Source organism: Mesoplodon mirus (assembly GCF_964341445.2).
Source record: "Mesoplodon mirus genome assembly, chromosome: 15".
In the NCBI taxonomy this organism is placed as follows: domain Eukaryota; kingdom Metazoa; phylum Chordata; class Mammalia; order Artiodactyla; family Ziphiidae; genus Mesoplodon; species Mesoplodon mirus.
The window spans coordinates 71,336,413-71,363,069 of record NC_138991.1 but is presented as its reverse complement, the minus strand read 5'-3'; the positions used below and the strand labels follow the sequence as shown (position 1 = coordinate 71,363,069).

Here is a 26,657-nt window from a genome sequence, read left to right as displayed (position 1 = left end):
AAAAAAATCCAAATTTTTCGGGAATTGAAAGTTGGTTTCAATTTATTTCTAAAAGATTCAATTTTGTGTGGCAGAACTATTTAAACATTTAAAAGTAACTTTGTGAATGCTTACCCAGATGCACATGTGATATGCAAAACTATGAAATATTTATAAGAATGAAAGACGGGTCAAAAATAAAACTATAAATAATTTCTAATTATATCATTTAGATAAAATATAAACAATTTATTTTTAGCCTTTTGGAGAAGTAAAAAATTAACACATGACTTTATCACTTCTTAAATTAGTTCAACACTCTTTTCCTATTACATTACTTTTGGGATGTCATTTTTCAGATAACATTTTTTTTTTTTTTGGTGCATATTCTTCATAATAAACCCAGGAGGGCCTGGTTTGGTAGCTCTCTTACATAGTTTGAAGCTGGTACACCTTTGGGCCTTTTTTCAAGAGGTAACCTTGGTCATTTAGTGATCCAATAAAATTTTCGAAATCAGCTACCTGGAAGAAAATATCAAAAGAGTTAGCTCATTAAGTAATATACAAAAATATGATTTTTAGAATTAATCTCTCAAACAGTAATATACAATTGTCAAGTTTCTTATGCAAATAAAATTATTTGTACTTCTTACAGAAAAAACTGCCAACATATAAACCTTGGAATCTATAATGCCTAGCTAGTCAAAAATAACTCCAGTTTGCAGAGAATCTTTTATATTTGTTTTAGCTTAGCTTCAAAATAAAAATTAGACTAACTTTTGAAATTGAGTGAGCAATTTTCCATATAAACTGTTTTACGTGTTTAAAGTGCTATTACACCCATTTTCACTAAAACTTTTAAGTAGGTAGAGCAGGTGGAATCATGTCCATTTAACAAATGAAAAAACTGAGGTTCAACAATTTATAAGGATGACTTGCCCACAGGGATTGTCAGGATAACATAGAAACTGAGTCTTGCTATGATGATGTTTTCCCCTATCAAGATGCTGAAAACTCTTTAGTAGGTATGAATTTTAGATAAAAACTGTTTTTTTTAAGCTCTGAGCAGCTAATTTTATATCTTAAAGAAAACAAGCCTGTATTTTTAAGTACTCCAAAAACACCTATTCTGTTCTTTTAATCCAAATCTTTTGATATTTAAATGTTCTACTATATTAATAAAGGCCTCCTGAAATTATTATAAAAAGATTTACTAATTATCTGGTTTATCATACCTGAATGTTTAGCTCTTTGGCAATCTGCCGAAGTTGATGAAATTGAAATAAATTATTGTAAGTTCTTTCAGCAATGTTGTTGAGAGCGGAAATAAATCTTTTTGCTGTTGACCTGTTGCTCATTCCAGAACCATGCTGGGATCGTTCAAAATCTAGGTTCCCAAATTCATCAGAGTAAGTTCCTAACATGCTTATGGGAGGGAAGAAAAACAAAGTTACCCAATGTGGCACAGCTAGAGAAATTTTTGTCCCAGGCCTCCAGGTTATAATAAGAAAAATGTGGAAGTAGCCCTGAGGCTCACGTAACAAAGATTTAAACATGTATATTTATTGAGTGGCCACTGTGTAATTCACTATGTATGAACAGTTTGGGGATAAAAATATTTTGGACAGTTACCACTTTTAAGAAACTCCCTATATTTGCAAAGTGAAATGCATAAAAATACAAAGTTGATAGGCTACAATATAAATACCTGGAACATTCTTTTTGATTCATGAAAAAGAAATTCTAAACATACTAAATTTAGGCTTTACTTGGTAAAGATGTGTCTCAGCTCCTAGTGTAGCATTTGGCAAATAAAAGGTGTTGAAAAATACTCTGGAAAATGAACTAGAAAGGTTCTGCTGAGTTGCAGTAATGATAGATATTAAAGGATATGCCTATTACTCCAGCTCTCTGCTGCTTTCCTTCTATTTTCACAGTATCATCAAGGAAAGAAATATGTACTTGACAGTAAATTTTAGCCAGAAGTCTGAAAGTACTAGTTAGACATACAATTAGCCAGCCCTGTTGCTGATTCCCTGCCTGAATTCTCTGCCTGTAAATGAGACATATGTAGTCTCACAGCCAGGCTCATAGGCAAAGATGTTATTTAATCAGGAATTAATTAATCAAATATATATCAGTCACTTCCAAGGCAATAGACTTATCGTGGTGAACAAAATAGGTGCAATCCCTGCCTCTAAGGAGCTCACAGGAATGAGTTTAAAGGGTTACTAAAAACACAGCTTCATTTTGTTCCCTGAATAGATAGGAGACCACATGAAAGAGAATAAACTGTACAAATAGGAATGAGTCATCCAAGATTGTAATTGATAAAACAATTTGATGAATGTGTGTTTCCCCTAGAAATATAGTATAATCTTATTTATGATTAACTACTTTACCATATAATTTACCATATACTTATCTCTCATAAAACAGTTATCACAAATGCTTTAGGCTAGTATGTTAATTATAATAGCTAATATTTACCTTAATTATATTTATTTACCATGTGATATTCTATTTAGTCCTTCCAGCAACCCTATGACTTAGGGACTATTCTTATTCCCATTTTATAGATGAAAAAACAAAGTCTTGGAAGGTTAAGTGACTTGCCAAAGTTACACAGCTAATGAGTGGCATATCTGTGATTTGAAGAAAAGTATGTAAAATATGAGTTATTTTCCTTAAATAGAAAAAACTCTCACAATGATCTCTTACCCTTTAAAGGTGGCTCTGTTCTCTTCTGCTTCCTAGTTTATTTCCAATTTTAAGAGAAAGCTTATGTGAACTGTTGCCCATAAATACGTGGTTTTTATAGCTATGTGCTCTGATAATTGTGATGTATTGTCACAGTTTAGATTTTTCTTATTTAGGTTTCTGCTTCCCAGTTAAAATGTAATTTTACAGGTTCCAAACCATGTTAAGGGCAAACATGCAAAAGTTGAGGAGACAGAAACTCTGAACTGGGGACTTCCCTGGTGGTCTAGGGGTTAAGACTCTGTGCTTCCACTGCAGGGGGCACATGTTTCATCCCTGGTCAGGGAACTAAGATCCCTCAAGCCACATAGTGCAGCCAAAAAACAAAACAAAAACAAAAGAAACTCTCAAACGGAAGATTTAATGAATGAAAAATGATTACTAAGATCAACCTTACCATTAATTCAGTACATTTACTGAGGGCCTACTGTGTGCTAGGCATCAGTCTGAGCCCTGGGAGTACAGTGGTAAATGCGACAGATAAGGTCCCTTCTCTCAGAGTTTACACTGAGAACAGAAAGCATGTTAAGTATCACAAAGCAGATAATTCACGACCTAGTCTCAACGTGTTTAACTGGGTCTTGATCTCTACCATGGAAATAATGCCAGGTAACTCCAATCATCTGGAATCAAACTAGCCTCTTTTTTTCCTGAAAATTTTTATGAAAGTTAATAAACACTCAAGCAATTCAGGGAAACAAACTGGAAATCTCATGTGGGTGCTATTTACACTTAATAATGAGAACTCTTTTTTCAGGAGCCCTGAAGAAAACTGACAGCCTGAAGCTAATTCAGTTTTACCAGCAAGGCAACTTGGAGAAGTAGAAACAAATACAAGTTCCACAAGGAAAAGCACATGTCAACACTGTCTGACATGAGTATTCAGACATGCAGAACTATTCATAAATGAGCACTGTAGTATTTTTATTGAAAAGGCAATTAGAACATAATATACCTTGCTTAAGTACAATGCTCAGATATGAGAACTAACCCATGGTGTCCACAGACCTGGGGATTTATTGTAGAGAAACACCAGCTTGGCTGCTTGAGGCAAAGTTTGGGGTCTGAGGCCTTGGGAAAGTGACAAAGGGTAAAGCCTCAAAAAACAAATGCTACAGGTGGAAGGAAAGTGGCTGGGGTAGTCTGACCCTTGATTTGCTTGACTGCCAACAGTCTATGAAGTAGAAGCACATGACACTCTTCAGTAGAGCCAGGCACCAGAAAACCCAAAGAAAGGGCGAGAGAGCATTAAAAAGAAAAGAAAACCAGGAGTGGCAATCTTGGCTCCACTCCCAAAGGTGAAGCGCTTAAGGGTAGGATGCACAGAAAGAGAAAGATACACATACTCAAGATTGTGAGCAAAGAGGCAGCTTCTTGTCATTAAACGAGAAGTCCCTGTTGTTGGTGCTTGTTTTCAATTAGGAAAAAATTTCAGAATACAAGATTTCTAAAATTTTGGTTGGGTTCAGTGACTTACTTTCCTAGTGAAAAAAGGATCTGTATTAGGACTCTCAGTTTCTTACTGGTCTCATCTCCCAGGAAGTTAGACCTACTAGAAGTCAGGCAGGCAGCTGGTCTTTGTGGCCATTCCTTTACTTCATATGCTGGTACACTGAGCCCTGGCAGCATGTTGTATGAGAAAGTCTAGTAATTCCTATCTGTTTGCTTATAAATGATCAACTGGAGGGTCTCCAGCACAATGAAGCCAGCCTGGTAAAATTTTCACCTACAAGACCCCTCGGACCCTAGTACTGAGTCATGTAAAAGAGAAAATTGATGGTTCAAGTGCTGTGTGATGCTAAACCAGTAAGATATTAAGATATAGAGGGTAATATGTTAGGAATTGGTCGAAAGGGTTCGTAGTCATTAATTGTTAATAATTTTATTCATTATGAGGCAGTTAGTTACTCTGGGGTCAGCAATAAGAAATTAAAAGCTGTCAATCCTTTTTTTTTTTTTTGGCCGCACCACACAACATGTGGGATCTTAGTTCCCTGACCAGGGATCGAACCTGCGCCCCCTGCATTGGCAGCTTAGTCTTAACCACTGGACTACCAGGGAAGTCCCCAGAGAGGAGATCTTTAAAGTTGTCATCACAAGAAAATAAATTGTAACTGTGCAGTGATGAATGTTACCTAGACTTACTGTGGTGATCATCTTGATATACGAATATCACATATATATATAAAATCATTATGTTGTACACCTGAAACTAATAATGGTATATGTCAATTATATCTCAATTAAAAAAAAAGGTACAGAACAGAGTAAGTTATATGCTATTTACAAGAAAGTAATGGGTGTCCTGGTAAAGAGGTAGGGTAGATGGTAAACAGGATGGAGGCAAGCCTTCTCAAAGTATGTTTTTCAATTGATTTTAGAACTATGTGAATGTATTACCCATTCAAAAAAACCTCCTTTTTTTAATGTAAAGACTATTTACACAGAAATATTTTAAACCAGTAAAGTACAATTTGTTCCGAGGAAAATAAGTGATAGAATGGGCTAAATAAAAATAATTTTGCTTAAATATATAATTTGAGATGGAAAGATGACCGGTATTTCACTTAAAACAGCATTTAAAATGTAATCTTACCTATATTTCATAATTTCTACTATGTCCTCAGCATCTTCTTTGGTTGCTTCCTCTCTCAATTCCAATCTTGCTCGTGCCTGTGAAAGAAAACAACCATCTTCAGATAACAAAAGATAAATATATTTAACATTGATTGAGCAGGTATAGTATGTCTAAGTTTATTTCATTTATTCATTTTACACAAAACTTTTTTGGGAGGAGGGGCTGTAGTATGAAAAGTCACAATTTTAAAAAATTATCTGGGGCCTCCCTGGTGGCGCAGTGGTTGAGAGTCCGCCTGCCGATGCAGGGGATACGGGTTCGTGCCCCGGTCTGGGAGGATCCCATATGCCGCGGAGCGGCTGGGCCCGTGAGCCATGGCCGCTGAGCCTGCGCATCCGGAGCCTGTGCTCCGCAATGGGAGAGGCCACAACAGTGAGAGGCCCGCGTACGGGAAAAAAAAAAAAAAAAAAAAAAAAAAAAATTATCTGAAAACTTGAGTATGAAAATTATCACCCATTTTAAAATCATTGTTATCTACTACAATAGATTTTAGCACATAAAAATTTTTTGAACATCTTTCTGAATGCTCATTCTAGAAGATCTGATTATGAAATAGACTTGCCTTGTACTTTCAGGAAATCATGCCTAACTAATTTGTTAAAACAACAAAGATGAGTTAATCAGATTCTAGGAGCAAAAAACCTCAAACTCTGATCCAGCTAATTTTAACTGCCAGAGTTCTCTTAGCATTCCATAATTGTGAATAGATGTTACTGCCGTTAGGAAAACAGGCACTTACAGACCTGTCGTATATAAAATCAAATACGCCTAAGATATTTGACACATTCCATGTTCCCATATGCTCACTTTTGAATCCCCAAATCCTTAGTTAACCTAAGCAATCTTCAAACTTCAAGAGTCTCCTAAGTGTCATTAAAGGAAAAAAAAAACCATTGCATAAGTAACTGGTCCTGCTTCGAAAAAAGGGGTTAAACTTTGATTGTTAAGTATATAACAACCCTTTAAAAAAATGTATCCACCCATTTCTAATGTCTCTCAGTGGGAAGAAAAGCAAATCATTACACAGAAAATTGAGAGAAATCTTATTACCCTCTACTCCCTTTTTAAGCCAAAAGAATGTGAACTTAAACTCAAGGAACCTCTGTTAGACGAATCAAAGATTCCAGCTGCCTAGTAGTGATTGGTGAGCTATTTAACCGCTGGCTCTGTTTCCGGAGCTCAAGGTAAAAATCCTGAAGAATTTGAGTAGCTTCTGTGGATAGCCTTGGAGAGACATACTGCCGAGCATAACCAATGTACTTTCTCAATAGCTGGTGGGGAATTGGATCTATTGTTTCTCCAGGAACCACCTAAAGCATGATAAAAAGGCCCAAGATTACAAGGATAAGTAGCAAATAAAATCATTCTGCTAAAATAACTTGTTTAGATAAATAGCCCAAATAAGCCAAACACTGTAGTTCTAGCTCTCGGTGTAGGTGACTTAGATTATTTCAACTGAACTTTATATAAACTCTAGTATTATAATATAAAAGGTATTTGCTATGGAAGTTTACATACTACTGCTCTACAACAAGCAACACATTGAACTCTGGCATTCAAACAAAACTGAACTGAATGATTAAGGAGACGAAACACACCTTTAGTCTTTCTGATAGTGGTTTATCAGAAACCACTTCAAGTATAGAGGTATTTGCGTCTTGACTCTTCATACGAGCTACCGTGGCACTGGTAACAGCTCTCTGCTTTCCAGCCCTTATTGCGATCACATGTTCGGAGAGTAAATGATCATGATCCTCATCTGGGGTGTCTAACAGGATAAAGACTAAATCAAATCTGGATAGTAGGGCACTCCCCATTCTAAAAGTGTGAAAGAAAGAAGAAACGGTGACTGGAATTAAAACAAACAGAAAACCTAGAAAACTGTTTACTCACTCGCTTACTAATCCAAGTTCCAGGTAGAACTTAAAAAAAGAAAATGAAGCTTTAGGTTAAAGAAACAAGCAATAGCTTCTGGATTCAATATACCCACCAACTCCAGAGACACACCAGGTCACATGTGCACAGCCTTATATGTACCTATATCGGTATGTTGAGGACGCAGTCTTATCTCACACCATCAAAGCCACTAAATTCTTCTCTATGTTCTATATCACTCCCTATGATTTAGGATCATTGAACTTGTAAGCCAGAATGCTACATGATACATCAAAGGTTATCTGGATGAGTAGTTCTTAATCTTTTGTATTTCCTGTCTCACCAAAACATTGAGTCTCTCAAAGTACCTATGCCCATTTAGAAGCAAAAATACCACTTTTTCTTAAAGGGGCATTTATATGTCTATTAACCATTATAGTAAAAGTGCTGTGTTTTACTTAGTCATTTCTAAATTTACCAACCAGACAACTCCTTTATTTGAGACCAACAAACTGAAATCCAGAGAGGTTAAAGAATTGGATCAACATCCCAGTGGTACCACTAAAAACCAGAATCCAAGTTCCCTGGATCCTTGTTCAATAAGATCTTTCTGATCTTTCCAATACAGGACTTTGTCATTTGACTAAGAAACACTAACAGATGGCTTTTTTGGTGGTGGTAATACAGAAATACCCAGAATCTCAAAGTACAATTGTGTTTTTTACTATGTACCATTCCTACAATAAAAGTATTTATTATTAAATATTAGAAAATTAGCTTTTTGTTTCCCATTAGAATTTAAAGTTCCAATTTTTCACATGAGGCATCTTTTTGTCTTTTTCTCACTTATGCATCACTTGAGTCTATTTTCCCCTCCCCATACATTTTGTCCAACCTGTACAGAACAAATTAGAAGAGAAAGCATACACACATCCAGATATAAACATTGGTTTTGGAAAAAAGTGGGATCCACATACACAGATAAGTGTGTAATGTGCTCCTGTCACTTAACCATAAAGCACAGACATGTTCCCCTATCACAGTACATACAAAGCTACCTTCGTTCTCCTAATGGCTACTTTCCACAGTACAGTCTTATTATATAGTTCAAGCACTTCCTTATCGATGGGGGCACTTCAAGTTATTTCCAATCTTTGGCAGTGATAAACAATGCCGTAAGACCCACCCTGTCAACATATCTTTGTGCATTCTTGTGCCTATTTCTGTGAGTATAATTCCTAAAAGAATTGGCTGGAACAAACAGAATATACATTTAAAACAGTGATAAACACGTCAAGCTGTCCTTCAAAATGCTAAACTATGTATGTGAGAACCCATTTTGCCACCCCATTGCCAATAATGATTAATATTTAAAATATTTGCCAATCTGGTAGATGTCAATAGCACTTCATTGTTTTATTATTTTATTTTATTTTGGGCTTGCCGTGTGGCATGCAGGATCTTAGTTCCCTGATAAGGGATCGAACCCGTGCCCCCTGCATCGGGAGCGTGGAGTCTTAACCACTGGACTGCCAGGGAGGTCCCAGCACCTCACTGTTATAACGTGCAGTGTTCTAACACATTTTTGTCCATTTATTGGAAACTGGCAACTTCTGTGAACTCTCCATTGACGTCCTCAGTTATCTTCTTCATATCTATAGGCATTCAATATATTAAAGTATAATTATTTGAAGAGGCTTACTTTAAATTCTCAGAAACTGTTTTGGCTTTATTGTAGTGTCCTCCTACTGGATTAGCAGCAGCAATAATGGAAGTTCTTGCAGGAAGGCTGCAAACTACGCCAGCCTTGGCGAGACTGATACATTGCTGTTCCATGGCTTCTAACAAGGCTTGATGTTGATTCCCCATCTTATCAAATTCATCTATTCCACAGATACCTACAACCACAGTAAAATAATTCAGACAAAAAATATTCCTTTCGTCAAGTTTCAAACCTGACAAGACAGAAATTATTCCACAATAAAGCATATTTCCATTAGTTTCCAACAGTTAAAATTATAAAATGTCATACAGTACAAACTTTGTGCTTGTTTTACAGCAAATAAAATATTTATCTTATTTAACTGTTATATAATATTTACTCATTTAGCATTTTCCTTAGGCAAGGCACTATGTTGTGAGGGTTACAAAAATGAAGATATGAGAGTGACCCTCAAAAAGCTTAAAGGCTTAAATTTGAACAGATAAGATATATACACATTTAAGATAGTATATTTTAACAACTATAATATATATGCATAATCATATGAATTTTCTGGGGGTGGGGTGGAGTTAAAAGAGGAAGGGGAATCTGGAAAGGTTTCAAGAAAAAGGTGCTATGTGAGCTGGGTCCTTTGGCAACAGTGGACAACATGATTTGGGAAGGAACACAAAGCCTCTAAAGTCAGAAGTCTAGAGTGCGGTTCTCAGCAATGCCAGGTGTTGACTGTGCAACTGTAGAGTTAACTGTACACTTAACCTCTTTAAACATCATATGAAGACCCCACTGAATGGGGAGGATTGGCAGTAAGGAATATGTTTTTAGATTCCACCTGTAAGTGATCATACGATAAGTCTCTTTGTCTGACTTATGTCACTTAGTATGATCGCACCTCGGTCCATCCTAGATAAAACATTTTATGTGCCAGGTGTATTACATCTAAACCACAGGTTACTGGAGGCCCTCTAACATTACCTTGTAATATTTTTCCTCCCGTCCTCCCCATACCATGAGCAATTTGGTGGTCATGTCCTGAGGGCTTTGCTATGGTTAAATGTCTCTATATCTACTCTATGATCAGTCAGTCCAGGACTCTCTGGAATTGATGGTATTATTGGAAATTCTCAATATTACTAGTACAGTTCCTCAGAGGTGTGGACAGGGTAGGAACAAAGTCAGGATACCTCTTTGCCACTTTTCAAAGTTTAAAGCAGGAACTGGCAAACTTTTCCTATAAACGGGCAGATGAAATTTTTTATGTTTTGTGGGCCACATATAGTCTGTCACATATTCTTGGGTTTTTGTCCTTTACAATCCTTTAAAATAGCTTGTGGACTACACTAAAATAGGCTGAAGGGTAGGTTGACCTGTGGACTAAACTTTGCCAACCCCTGGTTTTAAAGCATAAAGTTTAAGTTGTGAAAATTTTACTCTTTTCTTGTTTGGCTATATTGGTATATCTTGTTGCTTTTTTTTCCAAACAATTTTTTGGTCATTTCATTAGATATTGAAGAAGGGAAATATTATAAAACAGCTCTATTTCTCATTTTTTCCCCTGAAAGTCTTCAGTAAAGATTTTAGTAGGATCCTAGTTATTATTTAGTAGGATTTTATTTGTTTCTAGAATCTGGTCTCTGCTGACTAATATTCTTTTGTATTTTAACAGTGATATTTTTACCATCATAGTGCTTGGCTCATCTACATAGATTTGAAAGAGAAGGCCATTGGCATTTTTTTTTTTTTTTACTTTATTTACTTTATTTTATTATTTTTTGGCTGCGTTGGGTCTTCATTGCTGCATGCAGGCTTTTTTCTGGTTGCAGCAAGCGGGGGCTACTCTTCGTTGCAGTGCACGGGCTTCTCATTGCAGTGGCTTCTCTTGTTGCGGAGCACGGGCTCTAGGAGCGCAGGCTTCAGTAGTTGTGGCTCGCAGGCTCTAGAGCGCAGTCTCAGTAGTTGTGGTGCATGGGCTTAGTTGCTCTGCGGCATGCGGGATCTTCCTGGACCAGGGCTCGAAGCCGTGTCCCCTGCATTGGCAGGTGGATTCTTAACCACTGCGCCACCAGGGAAGCCCCAGCTATGGACTTTTAACACTGTGCATCTTAAATCACATTAGCTATATGCACAGCTAAACCCTGTATCACCTTCAACTTCTATTTAATGGAAAGTCTGACAGCTTAACAATGAGTAACCTCTTCTTGTTTATTACTTTCTTCACCTGGTAACCTAGCAAAAATACTGTCACTTCTAATGAGCTATATAATAGCCAGATATGTTTGTTGAATTTATGCATTCATCAAATATTTACTGAATGCTTTTTATATATCAATACTATGTTCTAGGCATGCGGGATATAACACTGCAAAGACAATGTTCTCTGTCCTTGTGAAGGTTACATTCTATTCAGTGTTGGGAGGCAGACAATAAAAAAAGTAGACCATATGGTATATTAGAAGGTAAGAAATGCTCTGGAAAGAAAGGTAGAGTAGGGTAGGAGAACAGGGTCTGCTGGTGGTGGGGGGGGGTGGTTACAGTGTAAAATGTGGTATTAAGGGAAGGCCTCGCTGGGGTCAGGACTTTTGAACAAAACTTTGAAGGAGGAAAGGAAATAAGCCTTGCAGACTATCTGGGGTAAAAAGGTTCCAAAGTACAAAGGCTGTGATGCAGGAATGTGATGTGCCTGGAGTGCTGGTGGTATTCAAGGTACAGCAAGGAGGCCAGTGTAGCTGGGGAAGAGAAAATAAGAGGAAAGTAGCAGGTAACGAGGCAAAAGAGGTGATCAAAGGATGCCTGGGCCACTATCAAACTTGGGCTTTCACTGTGTGACATGGGAAGGCACTGGAGGGTTTTGAACAGAAGAATAATCTGATCTAAGTTTTAACGGGATTGCCCTGCCTTGTTAAAAACAATAGGAAGGGCAACGGTGGTCACAGGCATGCCAACTAGGAGATCACAGTAATAATCCATGTGAGAGATGATGGTGTCTTGGATTGGGGTAGCAGCAGTGGAAAGGTGGTTGGATACTGGTTATATCTGGAAGGCAGAGCCAACAAGATTTGCTGACAGACTGGATGCGAGGTATGAGAAAAAGTCAAGAATGTCTTCACGTTTTCTGATATGAGCAAATAAAAGGATGCAAGTGTCATTTACTAAGATGGGAAAAACTGTAAGAAGACTAGGTTGAAGGGGAAGATCAAGATTTTGGTTTTGGACGCGCTAAGTTTGAGAAAGCTGTAGAGATACTGCATAAGCAAGGGGAAATAGGTGCCTGGAGTTCAAGGGGGAGGAAACATCAATTTGGAAAATTTCAGGATATATGTAGGTAAAGAGCCATGAAGCTAGATAAGATCATCAAGAAGGTAAGTACGGACTGAGAAGAAAATAGTACAGAAACTAAGTTATCCTGAGGAGCCAACCAGTTAAGACGCTGGGGAGACGAAGAACAAGTAAAGACTGAGACTGAACAGTGAATAAAAGTAAGAGGAAAACCAGAAGAGTGCAGTGTCCTTGAAACCAAGGAGATACAGTATTCATTGAGACAGCAATGATCAGCTGTGTCAAACATGGCTGACAGGTACTGGATTTAGAAATGTGATGTCACTGGCAAACTGGAAGGAATGAATGACCTCGGCTGGACTGGAACCTGGGCACTGCCTGATACTTGCACAGGAATATGTTTTCCCAATGGGGTTAAAGCATCACAAAGAGAAATTTAGGTAGCAAAGCCCAACTGGCGATCTCTTCCTGCTGAGCCTTCCAACTAGATTTCTTATAAACTAGCTATCATATCCTGAAAAAACAAACAAACAAAATGATGAGATGTGTATCTCTAGTTTTCCTGGCACTCATTCTCAACTCACTGGTTGGGACGGTGCTGTCCAAGTGACTCTTGGAACAGACTGTAAAGAAATTAATTGAAAAGGAAAAGGCTTAAAAAAAGAAAGCCCCCAAATTATTATTTGCTTTGGCCTCTTACCTTGATCACCAAGTACCAGGGCACCAGCTTCCAAAGCAAAATCTCCAGAGGAGCTATCTTTTGAAAGAGTTACAGTCAAACCAGAGGTGGTTGTGGTATTACCACAAACATACACGCCACGTGGAGCAACACTGCACACTGCCTAATGAAACAAAGAGTTTAAGAGAATCAACCGAAGTAAAAGAGAAATAATAGCTATAGTAGTTGCTCACAAATATTAGCTGTATGCCAGGTATTCTTCTAAGAGCTTTACTGTACAATCTTCACCACCACAGGAACACGAAGGTAACACTCCTGTTACTGATGTAGAAACTAAGGTCTGAAGAGAGTAACTTACACAGCTATGAAGGTGTGACATCAGGACTCAATCAAACCCAGGCAGCCTGATTCTGAAGTCTGTGGTCATGTGAATACTCTACACAATTCCATTTTATGCTTCATTTTCAAGTTCAAATAGCGAAAATGTAAGTACAAGTTTAGCTTCAGAGACTCCAGTGCTTCTTTAAACATCAGGTAATAGAATGGCTCAACAGTGCTCACCTTCTGAGTAAATAAGATACGGCACGACAGAAAAGTAGTTAAATGACACAACAGCTAAAAGCATGGATCTCTGGAGTCAGGCAGACCTGTTTAAATCCTGGCTCTACCATGCATCTACTGGTGTGCTGCTCTTGAACCTCTCAGAGCCTCAGCTTCCCTATATTTTATCAGTACTGCCTTGAGGAATAAATGAGATCGTATATGCAAGGCACTTAACCCGGTACCTGGCATACAGTACATGCCCCGTGCAAGGCCGCTGTACACAGCTGTGCACCCCACAACCTTAGGAGACAGCGCTTACACTGCTATCTATGTCAATAGTGTGCTCTGGACTTGCGTAGCACACAACCCAAGTGATGCTTCGGTGCTTAGCTAAATAAATGGTAGCTATCATTATTTTTGTTACTTGTAATTCCTTAGTTGTTAGTTTGAGAGTATGATGGCTTGCTAAATGGTCAAAGGAAAACATAATTTAAACATATAAACAACTCATAACTGTTAGTGTTAGCCTAATTTTTAAAAACCTTGGCTTAGTGGGGCTAGCAGACTTACATGCAATTCAGATCCCCACATGCACTTTTACATGCATATTCTACCTAAGTATATACTGTTTTCATTTTTACTATCAACTCTGTTTCACCTATAACTGGGTACCCTGTGCCTCAGTTGTCAGGCTTATAGCATGGGTTCAGAACAGAATTTTAAAAAAAGTTGACCCAACTGGCCAAAATGAACAAAACTGGGAAACACAGGATGAAATAAATATTAGATTAGGAATTAAAATGATAACTGATTTAACACTCAGCCATAGGTAATAAATAATGACTCTGACATGAAGGACAGTAGGTTTATAATACAATGAGATCAAGAGTTTTCAATCCTGGATGCACTTCAGAATCACCTGTGTTTATAAACATGTAGATGCTAGGACCCTAACCCAGAGATTCTTAATTCTTAATACGGGGGAAGGCCACGGTATTTTCGAAAAGCTCCAAAGGTGATAGTGATATGCATTGCTGGCTTACCAGGTGTCACTCCAAGGAAACCAGAAGCACTCCAACCAGCTGCATCTTCTAGGGCCAGCATAAGCCCTGGAGGGGAGAACTACTAGGCTCTGATTGGCACAGCCAAAATCATCTTGGGGACCAACAACAGACTGGTCATAGAAGCTTCCTTGTTTTAGACTCAGAAAGAAGCAGTGGAGGTGGATAGGCCAGATCTCTTACCTTTATCAGACTATTTTTAAAGCCCAATACAGTGTTTATGTAGCTGTATGAAGAGATAACGGGTTACCCTGCTTTACTTTCTTGAACTATTCTTTTCATAGGTGAGGTCACAACAACAAAGACTAGCAAAGCAATGCTGGATACAAAAAAGGGGGTTAGGAAAATGGTTAATATTTCACAATAGTTGACATCTTAACAGAGCAGCATGCTTGTGCAGCCTGAGTGACAGGAGACTGGCTCGATTTGAAAGGATGGCCAGATACAAGTTATATATTACTCACACAAACCCCAACTCACTCACACTACGTGACAAATAATACCCTCTGGAACACAAACACTGCATGTTTTAAAAAAATTCACTTGTGAATTATTCATGCATTTTATAAGCAAAAGGTCGAATACTAAATGTCTGATTTTCCTACCTGTAGCATCTGACTCTTTCCTAAGCCTGGGTCTCCAACAATAAGGACATGTGGGTCTCCTCGAATCGGAATTCTGTTTTTGTCATCTGCATATTTCTGGCTTCCTCCAAAGAGTGCTAACGCCAAACCTGCTTTAACAAGCTCAGATGTGAAAGAAGAGAGAGAAAAAACAAAAACAAGTGAGAAAAACATAAAGATGACTAGCAAAAGGGGTGCTCCTCTGATGTTTACAAAATTTGTGTGTGGATTCTTTTTTTTAAAGCATGATTGAACTTTGTTTTTTTTCTTTTCCTAAGAAAAGTAAGTCTAAAAATATAAACTTCTTTAATGTAGATGATTAAAAAGCTTAAATTAGAAAGCATATAAAATCAGGTATCTTAAAAGTCACTGAGTGAAGACATACCTTGCCAGGCATTGACTCCGTTCCACAAAACTGAGAAACCTTTGTTAGTTTCTGCTTTAACATTTACACTGTCCAGAGTCACTTTAAAAACAGACCATTCCTATTAACTCTAATTGGTAAGCAGCTCTGTCTTACAAGGGACTGTAGTTTATCTCTCATATCATCCATTTATGGAGAATAATGATTCATATTAAAATATAAGGGACCTCCTTGGTGGCGCAGTGGTTAAGAATCCGCCTGCCAATGCAGGGGACACAGGTTTGAACCCTGGTCCGGGAAGATCCCACAGGCTAAGGAGCAACTAAGTGTGTGCGCCACAACTACTGAGCCTGCATTCCAGAGCCTGCAAGCAACAACTACTGAGCCCACGTGCCACAACTACTGAAGTCCGCGCACCTAGAGCCCATGCTCTGCAACAGGAGAAGCCACCGCAATGAGAAGCCTGCGCACAGCAACAAAGAGTAGCCCCCGCTCACCACAACTGGAGAAAAGCCCATGCACATCAATGAAGACCCAATGGAGCCAAAAAAAAAATTAATTAAAAAAAATACTAAACTTAATTGCTTTAAATAAATAAATAAAAATAAAATATGAATAACTGGCCAACAGAAATGACTATTTTTTGTGAAATCTCTATATACTATTTTTGCCAAATTTATGTAATTTTGAGCAAAGATGAAGTAAAATACTTACTTCATGACCAAAAATGACAGGGCAAAGCGAGCTGAAAAACAGAATATGACTTATAAATTCTAACTTACATTTCAGTGATACACTAGAAGATCTACTTTACAATTTGCTTAACTTGCTTTATTTAGCATCAGAAGAAAATAGTAAAAAATAAAAAATTTACATCTCCTCAAACAACTCAAGAAATTTTATTCTAACAGTAAGTTTATCAAAATTCTTAGTTAATCTATAAAGGGAAGAATGTTTTAAAAAGTGTGCCTGTGTAAGGGAGACAGGACACTTGTAAAGCATTTATATTACTAGCCTTTAAAATGCATCATAGGGACTTCCCTAGCGGTCCAGTGGTTAAGACTCTGCGCTTCCAATGTAGGGCGAGGGTTCTACCCCTGGTCATGTAACGAAGATCCCTCATGCCACACGGAGCGCCACAAAAAAAAAAAAAAGATCATAATCATGGTCTTCTACTTTTAGGCTTTAGGATACCGAATTACATTCTATTTTACGTGAATAGACATCTTTAGATCTGTGCAGCCAAGTCACTGAAAGAAGGAGACTAAAGGGTCAACTGAGTACATAATAAAGGGATAAAATTTCATTTTTTTCAGTTCAAAGAATCAGAATAAATAAGGCCATATATGAATATATAAAGTATTATGTTGAATATAAAGTAGTAGTTCCCATTTATCAAATACATAAACAGGAACAAAAAGGACAGGGAGGAAGAGATATAATCAGAGTTAACTGTGAATCATTATCCCTGTTAATACATGTCAACACAGAAGTTGGTGTCCTGCCACTTCCCTTTGGCAATCATTGTTCAGCGTGCTCCTGCATGATCACTGCTGGCCTCTTACCAAGCGCCTGCACCTGTCTGCCAAAGGGCTTTCTGTGGCCGCAGAAGCATCATCAGCAGGCAGGCTGGGCAGGCTAGAAGTGCTCGGGTGTCTAATATTCTCAGGAGCAGCCCCAAATCTAGGCCCTTAGATGGAAAAATGCTGAGGCTAGCTCTACAGTCAAGTGTCCCAGAGGCCTCAGAAGGATTAAGCCCTTATTAAGCCTCCATTAAGGTACCATACACTAACTGCCCTCCCCTCTCTGTCTCACTTCCTCATTCCCCTCCCAGTATTTCTGGGGATCACCTCCCAAAGAAACTACATTTATGCAAATCATTGCTTCTGAAGGAACCTAAACTAAAACAGCCTTCTATTGTCTTCTCCATTCTCTTTTCATAGGCCTCAATTTGTTAATCTAGCAAGGGTTGACAACATTTTTCCTAAAAGGCCAGAAAGTAAATAGCTTCAGTTTTACTGTCTGGGTCACAACTACCCAACTTTTGTCAAAGCCAACAATGAATAATTTGTAAATAAATGGGTGGGGCTGTGCTCTAATAAAAACTTTATTTACCAAAACAAGCAGCCTGCCTAGTTTGCCAACCCCTGCAAGATTCACAAATGGAGGACCAAGAAAAATTCAAGTTTTGATGTTGGAATCACAAACTTAGAACTAAAAGGTAAAAGCAAACTGTAGAAAGGAAACCCAGGTTTTTCATACTAACTTATCTTCCTTAAGTATGACAGAAGAAGGACCACTGCAAATGTTCATTTTTATTTATAACTGGTAAGAGGTACCAATCAAAGAGGTGTTTTGGTCCTCAACCAGGGTGTTCCTTGGTCACCTGCTACAGACCACTCACCACTCCAACATTTATTACCAGATCACATCACCACCCTAGCTCATCCTAGGTTTGGAGGGCCATCTATTCAAAGGACATCTCTGAGGGTTTAAAGACAAAGAACCCCTGAGGAACTCTATACTTTTCCCAGCTTTCTAATTAACATATTAAAGGAAAAAAGAGTCGTTTTAGGCTGTTAGTTAGGGCCAGTGACAAGTCCTTAGCTAGGGACAGTGTCACTGCCTTAGTTAGGAGTAGTTTTAGGCACTTAGATAGGAACAGTGACAAGCTGTCCCTTAGATAGGGACAGTGACAAACTTCTCCTACAGCCCAAAGCCTAGGTGAAGAGAAAAGCGTGACAAGATCAATTTTTCTAATACAATGCACTTCAAAACCTCAGTTCTTTACCTCTGTTTGGCACAGCTACTATTCGGTCTCTCTCATTTTCTCCTATTTCTTCAAAATTATCCAAAAATTTGTCAAAATATTTCAAAATAACAGCACATTGTGTTAATTACGTTAAGTACATCATGAAATCTCATTTAATCTTCAGAACAACATTCTGAGGCAGGTATTGTTATTTCTACTTTAAGAAGGTAAAAATGAAGGAGAAATGAACATGCCCCAGATCATATTGGAAGTGGCTGAAGCAAGATTCTAACTCAGGTTTATCTTCTAGAAGAGGCTCGTCATCACTAAAGCAAAAACGCCTCTACACTGCTTCTTCTCTACTGCAGGACAGTAACACGGAAATAAAAAAATATTCTGAAATACTTATCAATAGTAAGTGACTTCGATGTGAATCTATTTCTTGCTCTTTAAAAGTAAACAAACAACCCCCTACATACAAGTAGTTGAAATGACTCTGTAATTCACTGTCCCCATGACTCTTCCGTTGAGTAACCAGACTGTGTGATATAGTAAATTTTCCTTATTGTTTCAACTAGAGATCAGCAAACTTATCTGTAAAGGTACAGACACATAAATATCTGTGAGCCATTCTCTATCACATCTACTCAACTCTGCCCCTGTAGCTCAAAAGCAGTCAGACACTATGTAAATGGACAAGTGTGGCTGTGTTCCAATAAAAGTTTACTTATGGGGCTTCCCTGGTGGCGCAGTGGTTGAGAGTCCGCCTGCCAATGCAGGGGACACGGGTTCGTGCCCCAGTCTGGGAAGATCCCACATGCCATGCAGCGGCTAGGCCCGTGAGCCACGGCCGCTGAGCCTGTGCGTCCGGAGCCTGTGCTCCGCAACGGGAGAGGCCACAGCAGTGAGAGGCCCGCGTACCGCAAAAAAAAAAAAAAAAAAAAAAAAAGTGAGGTAAAAGTTTACTTATGGATAGCAGAATTTGAACTTCATGTAGTTTTGTGTGTCATGAAATATTCTTTTAATTTTTTTCAGCTATGAAAAAATGTAAAAACCACTCAGCTTACGGGCTGTACAAAGATGGGTGATTAGCTGGATTATACCTCTTCCACCCTGTCCTTTTTGTTTGTTCCTATCTATACAATTGACAAATGTAAAATACTTCTTTATATTCAACATAATACTTCATATATTCATATATAGCCTTATTTATTCTGATTCTTTGAATTGAACTGAAAAAATGAAATTTTATCCCTTCTTTAAATATTATGTACACAGTTCACCCTTTAAGTCTCCTTCTTTCAATGACTTGGCTGCACAGGTCTAAAGATGTCTAATGAATTGTAATTTGCAAACATTTTGACAAGTTTTCAGTTACTGGTAGCCAAGAGCACCCCCAACATGCACATGATAAAATAAAACTTGAGATAACCTCATACATACTTGACAATGAGTTTAAACAGGTTTTCTTCAGATTGAATCTCCTGGATGGCATAAAGGTCCTTAAGTGAGAACTCCATCAACGTTCCATGCTTACACCCATCCTCGGAAGCCTTTGTTTTCTGTCCTTTGCTATTGCTAACAGAATTTGCTTCAATGTACAAAAGGAACATGCATTTGTCATTCTTATTTCGAGAACCTGTAAATTTCAAAGTATGATACACAGTAATTGGTATTTTCATTTTCCTTACAAAGACTGAAGTAGACTGTAAAAGAAAGGCATGGTGAGCTATAAATAAACTTTTATTTTAGAGGAAAAGTTTCACCTATATAAGAATCAAGTTCTTTAAATTAATGGAAATTCAGAAGTATCTTAAAAACGGAAAAGATGAATGCTGACAAACTACTGAGCGACAACAGAATTGAGGAAAGTTATACCACACCTTCCTCAGCATTTGAGACTTTGACAACTCCAGTGATAGTCACTGTGTCTCCTGGGACACAGCTATCCACAAGATCGTGAACAAGCTCACATTCTATTGTTCGTGGAATCCGACCTGCTTCTCGCTGATCATCAGACATCAACTCCTGGATTCTAAAAAGTTAAACAATTTTCAGTCAGTACATACACTGACTTTGGGTTATTTTGTCAACATATTAACTATTCACGGTCCACATGGTGCTGAGCTAGATAAAGGGCAGTTAGTTAAAAAAAAAAAAAGAAAAGGTTCAATGGTATATCTAAAACTACTTCAGCCATTTCCAATTAAAGATAGCAGAGGGACTTCCCTGGTGGTCCAGTGGCTAAGACTCCGTGCTCGCAATGCAGGGGGGCTGGGTTCGATCCCTGGTCAGGGAACTAGGTCCCACATGCTGCAACTAAGAGTTCGCATGCTGCAACTAAGACCCAGCACAGCCAAATAAATACATAAATATATTTAAAAAAAAAAAAAGATGGCAGAATGGGCGCATGCATTTGCCTACCTTCCCTCTAAAGTGTCCACCAAAATAACAGTCACTAAAAGAGTGAAGAGAAGTTTTGGGGCATGCAGAGGTGCCGTCAACAAATAAGAGATATTAATGAAACTTTATAAAACAGCAAATTGGAAAGTATTGATGGATAAAATCAAATGAATTCCAGAATACACACAGGAAAAATTTACAAGGGTACAAGAGAAGTGGGAGCCAATGTTCTCAGCCCTAGAGAGGCTTCTAAGTTGGAGGTGGCAGGAATGGCGAGTGGGAGCAGATGGCTGAAACAAAACAGGATAATCAACTGAAAGACAAGTCGCAGAATAGCTGTTCAGAAATTATTCGGAAGATGGGTGCATAGGTGGGTAGAAGAAGAAGGAGAGCATCCCAGGAAAGCCATCAGGCTTCCCCACCTGGCAAAAACCAGAGCACTGTTTTAAGGAAACAGAGGCATCTACTCTATGAGGGGAACTAAGGTGTCCAGAGAGGATATCAGAGCTCCAGCATAAGCCTCCTCATCCTGGCATTTGAGGAGCCCAAGCCAAATTCAAAAACACATTCATAAAGCAAGATCTGGTCGTCAAAACCCTACCCTCTATCTAGGGATGAGGCTTTTTGAAGAAAAACTCCTACCTAAAAAATAGCAAAGGAAACCTATCTTACCTACTCCAAATAATTTCTCATTCCTCATCAGATATTTGAGGATGAAATGGCAATAATTAAAGAAGGAGAAAAGCATTAAAAACAAAGAAAAAACTGCTTAAGAGTTTCTGAGAAAATGTTACCATCATAAAACAAGAATGAGCTGCTATGAAAAAGAAGCTATTGGAAAACAAGTGTGAGATCAGAAAAATTAAAGATATGTTTATAAAAATCAAACACTTACAGAAGGGATACAAGCAAAAGCCAAAGAAATCTAGAAAAGAGCAGCATAAAGAAAACAAAGGGTGAAGGACAAACAATTGAATGGATACACCTGATAAGAAGCCCAAAGAGAGAAAATAGAAAATAGATATTCTAGAGTTGAAGACAACTCTAGAAGAAAAGGGCCAATCAGTATCAAGCAGGATGAAGACGTGACTAGATAGACTCAGACGTTTTGAGAACACCATGGATAAAAAGATTACGACGAGTAGGAAAAGTGCTAAACAACAAAGTTATAGTCCAAATACGAAGCATGTTAAAATATGGGATAATTCAGTGGAGTATAAGAAAAGAATCCTTTTTGATTTTGATGCTTGGATCATTTTCCTTTAAGGGGCAAAAAAGCCCAACAAAACAAAACAACCCAGTGACACAAATTACACTTCTTTCTCTTGCCATCTGATCACCTGACTTGATTCTTTGTTGAACAGTATTTACGTTATCATAAACATGTAAGTGCTGTTTGTTGGTTTCATTAGATATGACCTATGAATAAAACATGGAAGATAATTCTCATTAGAAAACAGAAGTAAACCTTGACAATTTAAAAGCAACGTCATACTGAGAAAAGGTGGAAGGGGAGAAGGGACAGCAGGTACCATGTCTCTAACATTCTCAGCTCACAGAGTGGATAAGTAAAGTGAAGGAAGAGACATAAGAATGTTGTCTAGAATCATGTACAAGGCAACAAGAAGTTGTGGGAACTGTGGCCTTCTATGCCGATTGAGTGTTTAAAAACATACACATTACTTTAAAACTTTTTAATTTAATCACTTAAATGATGAACGTAAGCACAAACCGTGCTCCATGGTTACCCACTACTTTCACCCTCAATGCATATTTAAACACTGGCGAACGGCAATGAGAAGTGTCAGAGTGACACAACATGCTAAGATCACCTTGCTTTAAAAAAGTATATTTCTAGGGACTTCCCTGGTGGCGCAGTGGTTAAGAATCCACCTGCCACAATGCAGGGGACATGGGTCCGATCCCTGGTCCGGGAAGATCCCACAGGCCGTGGAGCAACTAAGCCTGTGCACCACAACTACTGAGCCTGCTCTCTAGAGCCTGCAAGCCACAACTACTGAAGCCCGCATGCCTAGAGCCCGTGCTCCACAGCAAGACAAGACACCACAATAAGAAGCCGGCACACTGCAACAAAGAGTAGCCCCCACTCACCAGAACTAGAGAAAGCCCGCACGCAGCAACAAAGACCCAAAGCAGCCAAAAAAAAAAAAAAAAAGAAAAACAGTATATTTTTAGACTTTTCTTATTAAAGGAACACATATTTCTATGTGTCACCTTTGTAAACATTTAAAAACACAGATGAACAGAAAGAAAAACATAACAATTACTTTCATCTGACCTCCCAGACAGTATACTCTCAACATGTTTTTGTATTTACCAGTGTTTGTTTTTTTTTAAAGAAAGTCAGTGTTGTACAGTAGAGAACATTCTGTGACCTGCGTTATCACTAAATTCATTGCAAACATTTTTGGATGTCATTTCAAAACACTCTCCTACATCATCATACTTAGTGGCTACACAATAATTCATGGTACCATCCATTTTATAATATTTTCTTCAGATGTTTCGGCTATTCTCCATTTTTGGTTATCAACACTGTGAAAGCATACTTTCGGCAAGCTGTGTCTGCACGTGTTGTGACTGCCTTCATCAGATGAACTTCTAGAACTGGGACTGCTGCGACTGTAAGCCTTCGATTCTGATATACACAATAAAGCTGTCACCTTGGCTCATCCAAACATTTCGGTGCACTAGTTGAGAAACAATAACTTAATTCCTTATGGCCATCCAAGCTAAGGCTCAGAAAAAATTGAAACTGAGTTTACTGTATATGGCCGGAAGGAGGCCTTTCTTGTAGGGCAAAAAATCATTTTACGTACCTATATAGCCATAGAATAAAACAATTAATTATGTAAGCTAATATTGCATTAACGAAGTTTTACTATAACTAACTCATTTAAAATGAACCGGAACAATACCTTACTTTCAAAAACTCAAGAAAAGGACTTAAATGTCCTCCTTTTCTCAATCATCTACCCCCCTAAGTTTGATTTCCTAATATTAGGAGATTACCATTCTAATCCAGTTAAAATATTTAAGCCTATTTTTAGTCTATTTTTACCTGAAAACAAAGAAATTTTGTTCAAATAATTAAACCACTCTGAATTTTCTATGCATGTACTGTGAACCTTAGAGCACCTTTGAGGACCTCACCACCCCCTTCAGTGGTGGAAGTGCTATAGACATGGGCTGGAAACCAGGCTCCCCCACATGATCACACTCCAGAGTTTTAAACATGTCATCTTTTATAAAATGGAGTGTCTGTAAAGACCTCAGCATAGTGCACAGTTAATTACTGTATATATCGGTCTTGGTTTTTATAGGGCATTAGGTCAAGCTAGGACAGGGTTTGGTAGCAATCTACTTCACTTTTCCCCTATGTTCCTAGTTTTTAAAGACCATCTGTTTCAGCCAAGTTTCCTGGATAGCACCCTGACTTCAAAACTACCCATTATTTTATATTTAGGGATGAGTTGTGGGACTACAGCCAGAAAAAAATGGAATAAATTGTTAAAAATATACACACATAGAGAAAACTATCTGACTTAAAAAAAAAAGTTTTTTTTAATCACCTATAGAAAATGCCTCATGGATACTGTGAACATAAGATGAAACATATCTATTTCTAAGGGATTCTCTATTTTAAAACTTCAAAACAATATTATTTCTAGGATATCACATTATGGAATGAAACATACAGCTTTGCTTATATATACATCCAATTCAATGAGTCACATAAATGAGATATAAAATGATTTCTCAATAGCAAAAGGACATAATACTTGTACATTAAATCCTTTCTGGAATCTGATAGAAAACAAATCTCAAATAAAGACAATTATCACTCCAACACATAACTCTGCACCAAGTAAACCTTATCACAATCTACAGATAAGAATCGAAGTATAATACAGGAATACTGTAGATTTACTTGGCAGTATGAGGGCTCTAAAACCTGCCTTTTATTTAATAGTCCGATTGCTTACTTGATTGACTGCCAGTCCATCGTAACTGTGAGAGGAGAGCTTCGGAGAGCAGTAAACGACTTCCCTCGACATGCAGGCACAGGACACTGCCAACAAGATTAATTCTCATTTAAATTTTGATAAACTACAATCATACCTCAGGAAAATTCAAGTTAAAATGCTTCATTTAGTAGTGGTTTAAAAGTTGGTCCCAGAATGGTATTAAAGTAAGATGAACTAAAAGCTGCAATGACTTTCTATTTTCTTCTGTATTGATTTTGTTTTTGAGGCACTTTTTCAGCTGGTCCCTCTTGATGACTGCTCTTATTCTTTCTGCTGTGGGTATGCAAGTCTCTTTACACACCTGTCACACCAAGCACTTATTCCTTCCTTCGTGCCCAAGTAGTCTCCCAATCCTTGAGCATCCCCTTGTATCCAGTCCCACATACCCAGCCCCAATCCTCCCCTTTTCAAAAGCCTCTCCTGGGTCTTCTTTAATCCCCAATTCTCCTATCTAACCTCCTTTTGCACTGTTTGTATAGTATAATATTTATTGTACCACACAGGCAGTCCTCAACATGTAAGTCAGTTGTGTTCAAGTTTTCGTAAGTCATTTGTTTGCTGTTTGTACCTCAAGATGCATTTATAAATACAGAGACTGTGGCAGACTGTGTTTTCCAAATACGGTTGTAATAGTATCACCCTTCAAACCTTTCTAGAACCTTGCCACTCCCCTATAAAGAGCTGGAGTCTAATTTCCCCCTCCTGGAATGTGAACAGGCTTGTGACTCACTTTGTAACCAACCGAATGTGACAGAAGTAATGCTGCCTGACCTCTGAGGCTGCTTCGAAAGAGGCAAAGCCATTTCTGCCTGTCAGCTGGACCTCTGTCTCTTGAAGCTATTGGCAGTCATGTGAGCAGAATGAGTGTCCTGAGCTGCCATACTGTGTGCAAGAAGCCAAAACCAGCCCACACAGAAAGACAACGTGGAGGAGAGATGCTGGCCAGTGCCCAGTCAGTCCAGTCGCTTGCTATTCCAGCTCCATAAGAGACCAAGAGCCAGAAGTACCCAGCCAACCAGTTCTTCCAAACTCCTGACCCACAGACACCATGTGAAATAATAAAATGATTGTTGTTATTTTGAGCCACTATGCTGTAGGGTGATTAGTTATGCAGCAATAGTGACTGGAACGGAGATCAGCTGGAACAACTGTCTTTCTGATCACTTTGATTCACTGAAGTTCAGACACGAGTAATGAAGTCAGCGTTACTACCTACTGTATTAGAGGGCATGGAAACACCTTGACATAATAATGTTTACAGAAAATATCCGATTTAAATCAGGATTTAAATTCTGGCCTCTCCAAGGAATTCCCTGGAGGCCCAGTTGTTAAGACTGTATTTTCACTGCTGAGGTCACAGGTTCAATCCCTGGTCAGGGAACTAAGATTCGAGCCAAACGAGCCAAAGGGGGAAAAAAAAAAATCTGGCCTCTCTGACCTAAAGGCAGTCCTGAATCTTAAGCCCAAATAGTAGGTGACACCCATTTACCAACACCATTGATTATTCAGAACCAATGGCTGAATCTAACATACTTTGTTCTTCCTACAAGAGAAGGAAGCCTTAGGAATTTCAATCTTAGTAAAAATGTAATAAATGTTAAACTTATTAAAGTCTAAGGATGATAAAGGCAACTCTGGAAAAGAAGAATCGGTATGGCAAGTCTTTCTACCTTACCAGAAGTTTTAATAAGGTCAATGTAGGGCCTCCCTGGTGGCGCAGTGGTTGAGAGTCCGCCTGCCGATGCAGGGGATACGGGTTCGTGCCCCGGTCTGGGAGGATCCCATATGCCGTGGAGCGGCTGGGCCCGTGAGCCATGGCCGCTGGGCCTGCGCATCCGGAGCCTGTGCTCCGCAACGGGAGAGGCCACAACAGTGAGAGGCCCGCGTACCGCAAAAAGAAAAAAAAAAAAAAAAAAAAAAATAAGGTCAATGTAA

The 26,657-nt window shown here is 38.4% G+C and overlaps 1 protein-coding gene across 3 annotated transcripts in view; it reads right to left on the bottom strand.

Moving 5' to 3' along the window:
* Nucleotides 1-362: 362 nt before the first annotated feature.
* The window catches only part of MCM8 (minichromosome maintenance 8 homologous recombination repair factor), a 37,899-nt gene continuing 11,604 nt past the window's right edge, over nucleotides 363-26,657 (bottom strand). The window contains exons 8-19 of one of the 3 annotated variants that reach the window (XM_082645689.1): nucleotides 24,681-24,766; nucleotides 20,154-20,305; nucleotides 19,714-19,909; nucleotides 16,233-16,263; nucleotides 15,137-15,277; nucleotides 12,949-13,090; nucleotides 8,955-9,150; nucleotides 6,976-7,195; nucleotides 6,478-6,687; nucleotides 5,336-5,412; nucleotides 1,215-1,404; nucleotides 363-501 (exon numbers count right to left, since the gene is read on the bottom strand). In XM_082645689.1, the coding sequence (XP_082501815.1) occupies nucleotides 409-501; nucleotides 1,215-1,404; nucleotides 5,336-5,412; nucleotides 6,478-6,687; nucleotides 6,976-7,195; nucleotides 8,955-9,150; nucleotides 12,949-13,090; nucleotides 15,137-15,277; nucleotides 16,233-16,263; nucleotides 19,714-19,909; nucleotides 20,154-20,305; nucleotides 24,681-24,766 (1,734 nt within the window). In that variant the 3' untranslated portion in view covers nucleotides 363-408. Of the gene's footprint in view, nucleotides 502-1,214; nucleotides 1,405-5,335; nucleotides 5,413-6,427; nucleotides 6,688-6,975; nucleotides 7,196-8,954; nucleotides 9,151-12,948; nucleotides 13,091-15,136; nucleotides 15,278-16,232; nucleotides 16,264-19,713; nucleotides 19,910-20,153; nucleotides 20,306-24,680; nucleotides 24,767-26,657 lie in introns of those variants that run through there. The other 2 variants (XM_082645690.1, XM_082645691.1) reach the window with 2 other exon arrangements.